The sequence below is a fragment of the Callorhinus ursinus genome, unplaced genomic scaffold, assembly GCF_003265705.2.
Source record: "Callorhinus ursinus isolate GAN/ISIS: 27379988/994484 unplaced genomic scaffold, GSC_fseal_2.0 scaffold20, whole genome shotgun sequence".
Classification (NCBI taxonomy): Eukaryota; Metazoa; Chordata; class Mammalia; order Carnivora; family Otariidae; genus Callorhinus; species Callorhinus ursinus.
In genome coordinates, this window is record NW_027397082.1 from 31,535,786 (window position 1) to 31,547,398 (window position 11,613).

Consider the following 11,613-nt stretch of genomic DNA (forward strand, 5'->3'; position numbering starts at 1 on the left):
ACATACAATGTGATCCTGAATGAGTGAAATCAATTTCTCTGTTTATCTATCTCCTAATGAATAATCAGACATAAATCAAAGAAAACCAAATTGAAATATACCAAAACGTTTTCAGATTTGTACTTTATCCTCACCTATATTTTTCCATTTTACTGTAATGAAAATGTATTTCTCTTGGAGTAAAATGTTCATACGAAAGCAGAATGCTACCTCTATAATAACTTAAACTGGTCTTTGAGAAAGAGGGACTAAATCGAGGGTTACTAAAGGCACGTGAAAACCGGCACCCGACACCAGGAGGAAAGTTTTTTAGCCTCAGGTTCTCAGCGAGGATGATTAAATATTTCCAGAGTCCTAAGTGATGGTAATCTCTGAATGAAACCTGGTAAGTGAAGCTTGGGCTGAAAATGAAAATTACAACCCCCTTCTCCTCACATACGAGAGAGAACTTGTACAGTGGTTTCATCGCCTCCCAGATGGCGTTGGAAGTTCTGGGGTGCAGGGGGCTTGAGGCCACCAGGAGGGATGGAAAGGGTGGCTCTCCAGGTACAGGGAAACCACAGGGAGCAGGGTGGCTGCCTTCCTGGGGGGGGGGGTGTGCTCCGAGCCCTGAAAGCTCCGTGCTTTCACCAGGGTGCCCAGAGTCTTCCCTCTTTCTCCTATTTCTCTGCCAAGGTGTGATGCCTTTTTACCACGACCTCACACTGAACGTCATCAGATCAATATCTGCATTTCTCTAGAGAAGAACGTGTGCTACCGTCGGGTAGTCTCGGACCTGCAAGCACGAAGAACATCATGTTGACATGGCTGATTTTTACACTGACCATAACTGAAATCCCTCCTTAACTCCGCAAGGCTGTGTTTTCCCCCAGACGAATAAGGAGCCGCATCTTCTGCCCTGTGTTCTTCTGGGCCCTCTTCAGAGTGGCTCGTTGGACTGGCGAATGCAAAACAAGGCAGATAATTTTCTTGTTCTAAAGAATAATAAATGATTTGGCTTTAGGTACGTGTATATGAACATTTAAAATATGATTGCCCTGGGAGCAAGAAACCAACCTGTAGAGATAGCCGGGTTTCCAAATACCGACATTAACTTTTGGTTCAGATTTTCAAGGGCCCCCTATTCTCCCTCCCTGCTCCCCCTTCCACCCAGTCTTTAATTCTAGCTCTTTACTTACTATAGAATGGACTCTCAGATGCTTCTGGCAAACTCTGTGTTATTAGGACGGGATGGCGCTTTGTTATTAGATTGCATTTTATTATTTCCTTCAGCTCAATGTGTACCTGATTGATATTGGAGGGCTCTCCCTGTGGGTTGAGATTGAAAGATGCTGCAAATGGTGTTTATTATTTGTGTGGGCCCTGCTTCTGTGCAGCCGGGTGAGAGACACTGTGCTGGGCAGGCTGAAGGATAGGCTGGCGTTACCTGGATTGCTAGAGCCTTCAAAACCTAGAGCTGCTTTTGTTTGCTGCATAGAAGGGCCGGAAGCAGTGGCTGTTCTGTTGACTTCAGATGCCTGTTCGGACGAGGAGATCAGTAGGCATTTAGGACGGCTGTCCTGGCCTCTTCACACAGCGGGTCTAGTTTACCATCACCTCCTAGGGAAATAGGTATGATTTTCTTTCGGCCAGTTTTCTATACAATGTCATGTCATAGAAGACACGGCTTCCACTAGAGGTCAAGTCTCAAAGTACACAGGCACGTCAATTGTTAACTAGCCTTTAACAGAGTATGAGTGGATTGCACAAGCTTTTATTTCTGAGCAGAGTGTGGGAGGCGTGATGCCAGCCTGCATCTAGGGCTAAAACTTCATCTTTCTTTCTGTCCCTCTTTTGTTTCCAGTGTCCTGGGAAGAACTCCAGAGCATTAAGCACTTAACTCTGTGTGATTTAGGATGTGCTCATGCATGTAACACAGAGAAGAGGGTTTTGAGGAAGAATTTAAGACACAGAAAAAAACCCAACTTGAATCTGGGCATAGCCCACTGGCCACTTCCACTTGAAATCGAGCATGCTTCCCAGAAGGCAAAGTGCTGGTTGGGAGCAGTGCTGAAGGACTTACCAAACTCCAAGTCTTTGATGTTACAGTGGAAGACAATTTCTTCGTTCACCATGAGTTCTACCACATTCCAGTCTTCTATCTTCTCTAGGATGACCTTGTGTCCATCTCTGGTCAACACAGCTGCAAAAGATGGAGAGGGATGTGGGTAACATGGGGACAGGCTCTAGATTAACCTGATATGCAGATGTCTTCATGGATGGTGGCAGCTGACTTGTTCTCCAGTTGCTCCTGGCTTAACTCAGCTGTGCTGGTGGGTACCTACCTGGTGCTGGCCCAGATGTGCCTCACCTTTGCTGGCAGGTGCAGCCAGGGACCTGAGCAATTCAGGTTTTGGTTACAATTTGCCTCAGACCCATAGGATGTGTGAAAAATATGAGATGTCTCTAGGAAGAGTTTTTGAACTTTTCTTATAGAGATGATGCTCAGTGTTGGAAGGGATGTGGGGAATCAGGTGACTTCTTATCCCGTGGATGGAAAAATAAATTGGTCACCTTTCTGGAGGTAATTTGGCAGTACAGGCTGAAAGCCTCAAAAGCCTCAAGAAAATGTAGAATTACAAAATGAACTAAACTCTGGCCCGGGAAATTGCACTTGTAAGAAAGTCTCCTCAGGAAAAATAAGAAATTCAGGCAGACTTTTGTAACAAGATGTTCCTTTCTGCAGTACTACAATAGAAAATACTTTGAATAGCCTACTGTCCCAATCACAAGAGGATGGTCAAGCAAATGATGGTAGGTCCATACGATGAGGTTTTATTCAAACATTTCAAAAGATGTTTATGAATTTTTTAAATAGCAAGAAAAATATTTGTAACATAAGCAAGCAATCAGGGTGTGTATATATATATATATATAGTATCTATGAAAATATATCTTTAATACTAATTAAAATATGTACTCGTAATAGGAAAAGAAAAAGAAATACTCAGTGGGTATATCTCTGTGGTAATAGTATGTGAAACCTCTTTCTCTTTATTCTTTCAGCATTTTCCAGATTTTCTATAATAATAAGAAACAAAATGCCTTTTTTTTTTTTAAAGCTAATGAGCTAAACTTTAGAAGCTGCTTTTTGGTTATCACTTCCCTAGAGATCAGCCATGGAAAAGTTTTAGATCTATCCTCTATTGTGGAAATCCAAAAATATATGCATTTAGGTGAAATGATGTGCATTGACCATCTTGGGGTTCTGTTTTCTCTAACACGTCTCTCCTCAGTTTTCTTAATATGTCCACTGTGTAACATTGGTGGTAGAGTCAATGTGCTAAACCACCGTCTTTGATGGTCTTCATACATTGGTGGGAATTTTGGTTAAGATAGGAAGATGAATCAGAGGAAGGTCATGTTTTGTTTTTTTTTTTTTTAAAGTCTTAGAATTTCAATCAGTCTTATGTGCAGAAAAGCAGATAGTTATGTCGGTTAATTGCATTTAATTACAGAGACAATTGCTGTTTTAAAATGTTGGCGTGTCCACTTCTTCATCTTTCAATCAGTTCAAGAACATCCAGCCCCAACTGTGAACATTTTAATTGCGTGATTTTAATTTCACTTCTGGAAAGGAACTTCAGAGAGTAACTCAGTGAGGATCTCCATTAACAAGATAGTGCTCCTCAGGCACCCAGTGGTGGCCCTAATTGACCCTGTATCAGCTAACGCCTCTCTCTACGGAACACCCGCCTCTTCTTCTCTGGCATATTTATGTTACTGTATCCTGTTTAAGTGTCCTGTCTTAAACATCTTTGGAGGAAGGCACTCAGCTTGGACCAATGACTTGTTTGAATGAAGCGGTCCATGCAGTTTGGGATGGCCAGTGGATCTGGGGATCAGACACTCTCCCAGCAGCACCCCCTCAGGAGTGGGGACGTGTCACCTGAGAGGGAAAAGCTGCAGGTGAGTGGGTGGGAGGCAATTTGGCTTCCAGGACCTTGGCTTTGCTTTGTCAGAAGATGCTCCTGGGAAATGGATTTCAATTTGATAGGAAGAAATCAGGAACAAACCAGCTTCTCCATTCCCACCCCATCTCTGGAGACAAGGTGTTGCCTCTCTCCTACTCACACACAACATCTACTCTGTAAGTCCTGGGGGTTCTGGAGAAAAGGAGGCACGGGTTCTGTGTGGCCCACTGTGACTGCAGTGTAAGTGAGGAGGGGCTCTGCAGGAGGAGCCCCTGAGAAGCTGTGCACCTCGCAGCCTGCCACAGCACTTTCCTTTTGCACAGGGCAGGGCCCTGTCTGACTGAGTCTCATGGACCACCTGGGTTTGGGGTTTGCTTTATGAGAACAGCAGTCCTCCTTCATGGCCAAGTGTATCTAAGAAACAGGACTTGATGCACCAAATAACCTACCCTATGGAAGTCGGTGGTGCCAAATAATGAGAGTCTGCAGCATACCCGAGCCAATGAAGCCCGACAGGAAGAAATCCTCTTAAGAGAATATATCAGCCTTCACTTCACCTTCTAAATGGTTTGCAAAGCATGGGCTCTTGGGGCCTTTGAGGGCACATGTCTCCCTCACTGACCATAAACCACCCTACCCCCAAACCCAGTGCCCGGGGTTAAAACAGTTTGTTAAATAAACAAGCTCAATGTAATGATGCCGGGTACCTCCAATGACTCTTTTGGACACTGAGCGAACTAAGTCTGATTCTTATGAAAGCAATGAGCCACTTCAGAGTCCACATCCTATGTTCATCCTCAGGACACCTGTCCCCTTCTTATCCGTCCAGACTGTGACGAGCCCGGCTACAGGGTGGTCAGCAGTGGGCTTAAGGGATCAAACTTGGAGAAGCACCAGAATTCCTGCGGCTCATCCAAATGCCACCTCTCTACATGGAGGCCCCATTTTTTCCTACGAGCTGCTATGGGGTTGTCTAGTCAAAGAAAGGTCAGATAAATAGACTCCATGCAACAAAGTCTTTCCAAAGGCAGTGGCTAAACTCCGGCATAAATCAACCAGAAGCCGTAAGGCCACCCACAGAATGCCTGCCTCTTTGAAGTGGCACCTCATTCTTCAAGGGGGATCTGGGTAAAATGAAGGGACACGGAAAAGCCTCCCTCTTCTCAGCGCGGGCACCATCTGGGAGTGATTTAAACACAGCTAGCTCGGAAGTCACAGCAAACAGACAGGCAGGCATCTCCCCCTCCTCTGCTCAGCCCAGTTGCAAAGCTTATGACAATTAATGTGTGCAGCTAATGCGCAGCTAGGGACGGGAGAATGGCACAGAGAGCATCTTAGCTAAATAAGGGCGGATCCTATCTTTCTGGGTCGGTTTCAATTCCTTTTCGTTCCTTTTAGCAGGTCATTTGGCATACTTCATTCGGGATAGCAGACAAGGAGCAACGATGGCCAGGGAATTACTTTGGACTTGCTGTTAAGCATTAGATAGTTTAATTTCATCAATATTGAGGCCATAGTAGAGACATTTTTGCTGAACTATTATAATTTGTGGGTAATAAGGAATGAACAAAAATGTTCAGATTCCTTAAGGCACGGTAAGTTCAGGAAAGATCAGGCATATTTCCAAAGCCAGCAGGGCTTTGGGACATGTTAAAGGGCTATGATTTTCAAAGAGACGTAGAGAACTGAGATGCAGATTTTACAGAGGAGGACGTGCAAATACACCACTCTGTGCTTGGTGTGATTGACTCTAAAGTGGTGGAGGGAGTGGGGGACAGGGAGAGGAGCAGATCCTTGCTTTTGTTAGCACCCTGGCATTTGTCAGCAGCCCTCAGGAAGTGCTGGCTGCTGACATTATATGAATTATCATTCAGGGATACACAAACTAACTTTAAAAATCAACCACCTGCTGGTAGCTTGCAATGCTCTTCTCCTTCAGCCATAAAAATTCTCCCCTTGATCTTCTCAAGATACTCCTTCCCCTCCCCTACTGTGGGAAGAGCTGCTTATGCTCTTGGCTTCCTCATCTCTCCCTGCTTTTCCATCTCCTGCTGATGGAGGCTTCAGCCCACCTTCTCTTGACCCTGTGCTCTCAGAGGTGGGGAACAATTGGCACACTCAGTGGCTCACTCAGTTCTCCCTGCCCCTCTTAGCAGATTGACACTCGGACTTACCTCCTTTCTTACTTCTTTAAAATACTTTTTGGGGTGCCTGTGTGGCTCCATGTGTTAAGCGTCTGCCTTCAGCTCAGGTCATGATCTCGGGGTCTTGGGATCAAGTTCCGCATTGGGCTCCCTGCTCGGCTGGTAGCCTGCTTCTCCCTCTGCTGCTCCCCCCTCCCTTCGTGCTCACTCTCTCTCCCCCTCTCTCTCTCTCAAAAATAAATAAAATCTTAAATAGATAAATAAAGAAAGAAAGAAAAGAAAATACTTTTGCTGGTTAAAAAAAACCCCAAACTATTTTGAACTCTAAAATTTTATCAGATTATAAATGTAATGCAGACCCACGATTTTTTAAAAACCTTGAAATTATGGGACAAAAACTGTTAAATCACCATATCCATCCCTCTCCCCTTCTCTTTGTCATTTTCAAGGGAAATGGAATCACAGTGTAGGTGGAATTCAGGAACACAACTTATTCCCTCACCGCTGTGTTGTGGTGATCCTGCCCTATCAATATACATGGATCTGCTGCGCTGCATTTCATGGGATGGATGGACTACAATTTATTTAAGCCAGTTCTTTCTCTGGTTGTTCTCAATTTTTCACTATCGGCAAGAACATTGCAGAAAATATTCCTGGGCATGCCTCTGTACATGTGTGAGTATATATATATATATATATATATATATATATATATATATACTCGAAAGAGACTGAGCAATGGCGTAGCTGGGTTCTACAATACATGGTTAAATTTTAAGACACAGTCAAGTTGCCCTCTGAAGTTTCTGTGCCATCTTGCTGTCTCATTGCAAGTCTTTGAGAACACTTTTTTCTATGTCGTTCATCAACCATGAATTCATCTTTTTCTAGAAATGACTCCTACTTAACAGTTTGGTGCCCATTAGCCATTTTCTTCTTGAAATCCTCATCTCACTGGCCTCCTTTGCTCTGGGTTCTTTCCTATCTCTGCGTCCCTCAGAGGGGCTACTGCTGTTCACCCCTTTCCTTGCTTTCTCCCCAAGTCTCACCTCCTGTGGATCCAGTGTTCAGCTCCATTCAGGTTTATTTTAACTCATGTTTATTGACCCTTTAGATGTACCTAGCATAGGGACACCTCGATGGCTCATTCGGTTGAGTGTCTGACTCTTGGTTTCAGCTCAGGTCATGATCCCAGGGTCCTGGGCTTGAGCCCCGCATCTGGCTCCCTGCTCAGTGGGGAGTTTGCTTCTCCCTCTCCCTCTCCTTTTCCCACTCCCCCTGCTTGTGCTTGCCCTCTCTCTCTCTCTCTCTCTGTCAAATAAATAAATAAAATCTTAAAAAAAAAAAAAAAGGAAGGAATGGAGATAGGGAAAAGGGGCAGAGGGAGGTGTTGACATTTTCGATGGGGAAGCTCAAGATGTGCCTGTGGATGAAGGTGACTTTTGAGAAACACCCAGGGGCCGTGAGAGAGCGAAGGGACCAGGCAGGGATCTGGAGAAAGAGCATTCCAGGTGGAGCAACGGCCAAGCCCCAAGGCCAAAGTGCACCAGGGGTGTTCAAAGGCCAGTGAGGAGGCCAGTGTGGCTGCAGTGGAGTGAGTGAGGGGAAGGGATGGGGAGTGGTGGGGGAAATGAGGTCAGGGAGGACCCTAGGAGCCTGGAAGGCCACTGTCAGCCTTTGTCTTCTCCCTTGAGTGAGCTGGGAGCCCCCAGGATGTTCTTTGGAGGCACAGGCTGTGTGCTGACTCAAGTTTAAAGGCATCACCTGGCTTTGGTGCTGAGGACGGACTGCAGGGGACAAGGGTGGCCACAGGGAGCTCAGGGGAGAGGCCAGGGCACTGGTCCAGGCAGGAGATGATGGTGGTTGTGATGAGTGTGAGGCAAAGAGAGGACAGAAAGATGCCTGTGACACGAACAGACATTTCTGCAAAGACAACATCCACATGGCCAACAAACACATGATAAAGTGCTCCACATCGCTCGGCATCAGGGAAATCCAAATCAAAACCTCGATGAGATACCACCTCACACCAGTCAGAATGGCTAGAATAACAAGTCAGGAAATGACAGATGTTGGCGGGGATGTGGAGAAAGGGGAACCCTCCTACACTGTTGGGAATGCAAGCTGGTGCAACCACTCTGGAAAACAGTATGGAGGTTCCTCAAAGAGTTAAAAATAGAGCTACCCTATGACCCAGCAACTGCACTACTAGGTATTTATCCAAAGGATACAAACATAGTGATCCGAAGGGGCATATGCACCCCAATGGTTATAGCAGCAATGTCCACAGTAGCCAAACCCAGAAAGAGCCCAGATGTCCATTGATGGATGAATGGATAAAGAAGATGTGGTGTATGTATACACTACAGTAATATGGAATATTACTCAGCCATCAAAAAGAATGAACTCTGGCCATTTGCAACAACCTGGATGGAACTAGAGAGGATTATGCTAAGTGAAATAAGTCAGTCAGGAAAGACAAACACCATATGATTTCACTCATATGTGGAATTTAAAAAACAAACAGATGAACATCGGGGAAGGGAAGGAAAAATAAAATAAGATGAAAACAGACAGGAAGGCAAACCATAAGACTCTTAATTCTAGAAAACAAACTGAGGGTCGCTGGAAGGGAGGTGGGGGGGGATGGGGTAACTGGGTGATGGGCATTAAGAAGGGCACATGATGTACTGAGCACTGGATGTTATACGCAACTGATGAATCACTAAATTCTACCTCTGAAACTAATAATACACTATATGGTAACTAAATTGAATTTAAATAAAAAATAAAAAAAGAAAGAAAGCTGCCTGCGAGCCTTTTGGCCTGAGTAACTGAAAGACTGGAGCTGTGTGCACTGAGATGAGGAGAATGCAGGAGGGGTTGGAGAGGGCTGGGTATTAAGAGGTCAGTTTAGAGACTTTGGACATATTAGCCTGAGATGCCTACCAACCATCCCAGTGACAATGAGAGGTCCTGACTGGAGAGATAAGTTTGGTAGTTATTAGCAGATAGATGTTATTTAAAGTCACAACTACTGGGGCGCTTGGGTGGCTCAGTTGGTTGAGCGTCTGCCTTCGGCTTGGATTGTGATCCTGGGGTCCTGGCATTGAGCCCTGAGTCGGGCTTTGAGCAGGGAGCCACTTCTCCCTCTCCCACTCCCCCTGTTTGTGCTCTCTCACTCTCTGTCAAATAAATAAATAAATAAAATCTTAAAAAAAAAAAGTCAAAACTACTTCTGACTCTAGTAGTCTTTAGTAGTCAGGTAGTCTTGTCTTTCCCCTGAACTTCAGAACTTCATTTCTAATCTCTTAATATTTCTTAATAATTTGTTTTCTCTCACTTCCCCTCCCCAAATCTCTTCTTACAGAATTGGCCTCTTAAGGCACATCCGTAATCTCATCATTCTTTAGCTCAAGAAATGTTGCTGGCTCCCTGTGGTCAAGGGTAAAACAGGCTCTCTTGTTGCATAACATCCTCCAGCCTGACCCAGCTGCTTGCTGCTCCCCAGCATGCCCCACAAAGCTCCCTCCTCCCCTTCCTAGTAATGCCCCTGCCCTGGAGTAGTAAGACTAATGCTTGTTGAGCACTTACTATGTGCAGGAATGATATTCATGACTGTGTGCATTTTCCCATTGGAATCTCACATCAGTGAGGTAGGAATCTGCTCCCATTTTACCAGTGGGTAAACTGAGGCTCAGAAAGGTAAAATAACTTGATCTTGACTTTGGCCACACAGCTACTAAATGGTGGAGACGAATTCAAAAGGAGATTGGTTGGACTTCAGAGTCCTTGTGCTTAATCTCTGCTCTGCCATCAGTGCCAAGAAAGCAAGTAGGAGACAAGTGACCAGAGGTGATCAGTTGAGTCAATGGGATTTGTGTGCAAACTATACGGGAAGTCCTCCTCCCCCCGCCTCAATACTTGTAAATTGTGCGTTGTAACAAATGCTTATTTATGCATTCCCCTTTAATATAATTCTTGGTATGGAAATGATCTAGTTGAACTCTATACAGTCATGCAGATTATGGCAGCAGCAAGAGACATAATTAAAAAGGGTCTGCAGACAGCAGCAAAATGGCAGAGTAGGCACTCCAAACTCCCGTTTCTCCACAGAGAAGTTAAGAAAAACCACCAGAAACTGTGGGAACCCACTTTGTCAGAACTCTGGAAAATAGTCAAAGTTGGCAAAAGAGTAAATGCTGAGTCAAAACAAAGGCAACTTGAAAACGGTAGGAAAGCTTTGTGACCTCTTGCCCTTGCCCCCCCTCCTCCCTGGTTTGCTGGCAGCCTTGAAGACAGCAGCCCCTGTCCCCCGTGTGGGCCCTGGTCCCTGAGTCTAGAGGGAGCAGAGCACACCTTGTTTGCAAATTCCTGTGTTTGTCTCTGCTGCCCTGTCTGGGGGCTACCTCAAGGACTGGCACAAGGCCCTTGTCTCTGTTTCACCTAATGCAGAACGCACACAGGGTGGAAGAGCCGTGGGCAGCACGCGGGCAAATGAAAAATGCATAGCTGTCTGGGCAAAAGACTGTTGAGACATACAACGAACCTCATGAAGCCTGAGAGAGAAAGTGGCGAGAAGGTTTCGTTGGGACATTAGAGCATTTTAAGGCACTGAAGACTCAGTCCTGGGCTCTCTTCTCTTTCTGTATGTTGTCCCCAAGTCCATGACTCAGACCTTTCTATCTCTAGCTCAGACTTTTTCTCTGAACTCCAGAACTGCAGAGCCAACTCAATACCTCCATCTATGTAGCCGAAAACACATGGAGTTTAAGATGGCCGGAAAGGAACATGGTCCTCCAAATTTCGGTCCCTCTGTCTGGCATGCTTTTTCTTCTCTTTACCCGGTTATTTTCTCCTTGCTCTTTAAAGCTCAACTCAAGTAAAATTCTAGTGAATAAACCTTTCCAGATCTCCCCTTCTCCCCTCCAATTATGGCCAGGGGCGGGTCCCACTATGCTTATATTCCTCTGTTGGAGGCCCAGGCACAACTGTCAACTAGTAGTCAACAATGAGAAGGTCACTTGAAGGCCACCTATCTTTGTTCCCCAGTGTGTCTCCAGTACCTGGAAGAGTGTCCAACATACATTAGGTGCTCAGGAAAGGTTTGTTGCATGATTGAATGCTGAAGGTATATATTCTCCACCATTTTCCAGCCATATGACCTTGGAAAAGTCACTTAGTGTTCTTGATCTTCAGTTTCTCAATGCCTAGAGCAGAGTATGTAATCCCTCCTATCCAAATAACTTGTGTAAACTGCCTGGTCCCCAGTGGGAAGACTTTCTGCAGGTTATGGACTAGGTTAGAGTCTGAGGAAGGAAGGAGGTAGAGGCAGAGGGCACAGTCTGCACCCGTGTTCAGAGGCTGGGGTGCACCTGGGCACATGGAGTTGGGTGCCTCCGTTGCTCGGCTGCCCACCTTGCAGGCCCTCCAGGCGGAAGGTTCGGTACTCCACAGACAGGCCGACTGCACTGTACGGCCCGTAGCGAATGATGACCACCGCGTCCTTCGGCATG

The 11,613-nt window shown here is 45.5% G+C and overlaps 1 protein-coding gene across 2 annotated transcripts; it reads right to left on the reverse strand.

The window, feature by feature from the left end:
• Window positions 1-1,180: 1,180 nt before the first annotated feature.
• On the reverse strand, window positions 1,181-11,612 carry CUNH10orf53 (chromosome unknown C10orf53 homolog). Of its 2 annotated transcripts, none has more exons than XM_073904506.1 (3): window positions 11,516-11,612; window positions 2,063-2,182; window positions 1,181-1,517 (listed from the first exon to the last, which is right to left on the reverse strand). In XM_073904506.1, exons 1-3 carry the CDS (start codon window positions 11,610-11,612, stop codon window positions 1,510-1,512), a joined length of 225 nt encoding a protein of 74 aa, XP_073760607.1. In that variant the 3' UTR covers window positions 1,181-1,509. The 2 variants fall into 2 exon arrangements, with proteins under 2 accessions (XP_073760607.1, XP_025736804.1); XM_025881019.1 differs by having other exon boundaries at window positions 1,181-1,599.
• Window position 11,613: the final 1 nt, after the last annotated feature.

Excerpts from the sequence above, each read along its gene's own strand:
- CUNH10orf53 (XM_025881019.1), bottom strand. The coding sequence starts at position 11,612 with ATGCCGAAGGACGCGGTGGTCATCATTCGCTACGGGCCGTACAGTGCA. Across the intron at positions 2,183-11,515 it reads CCGCCTGGAGGGCCTGCAAG|CTGTGTTGACCAGAGATGGA; the intron begins GTGGGCAGCCGA and ends CATCTTTTGCAG. Across the intron at positions 1,600-2,062 it reads CATCAAAGACTTGGAGTTTG|GAGGTGATGGTAAACTAGAC; the intron begins GTAAGTCCTTCA and ends CTATTTCCCTAG.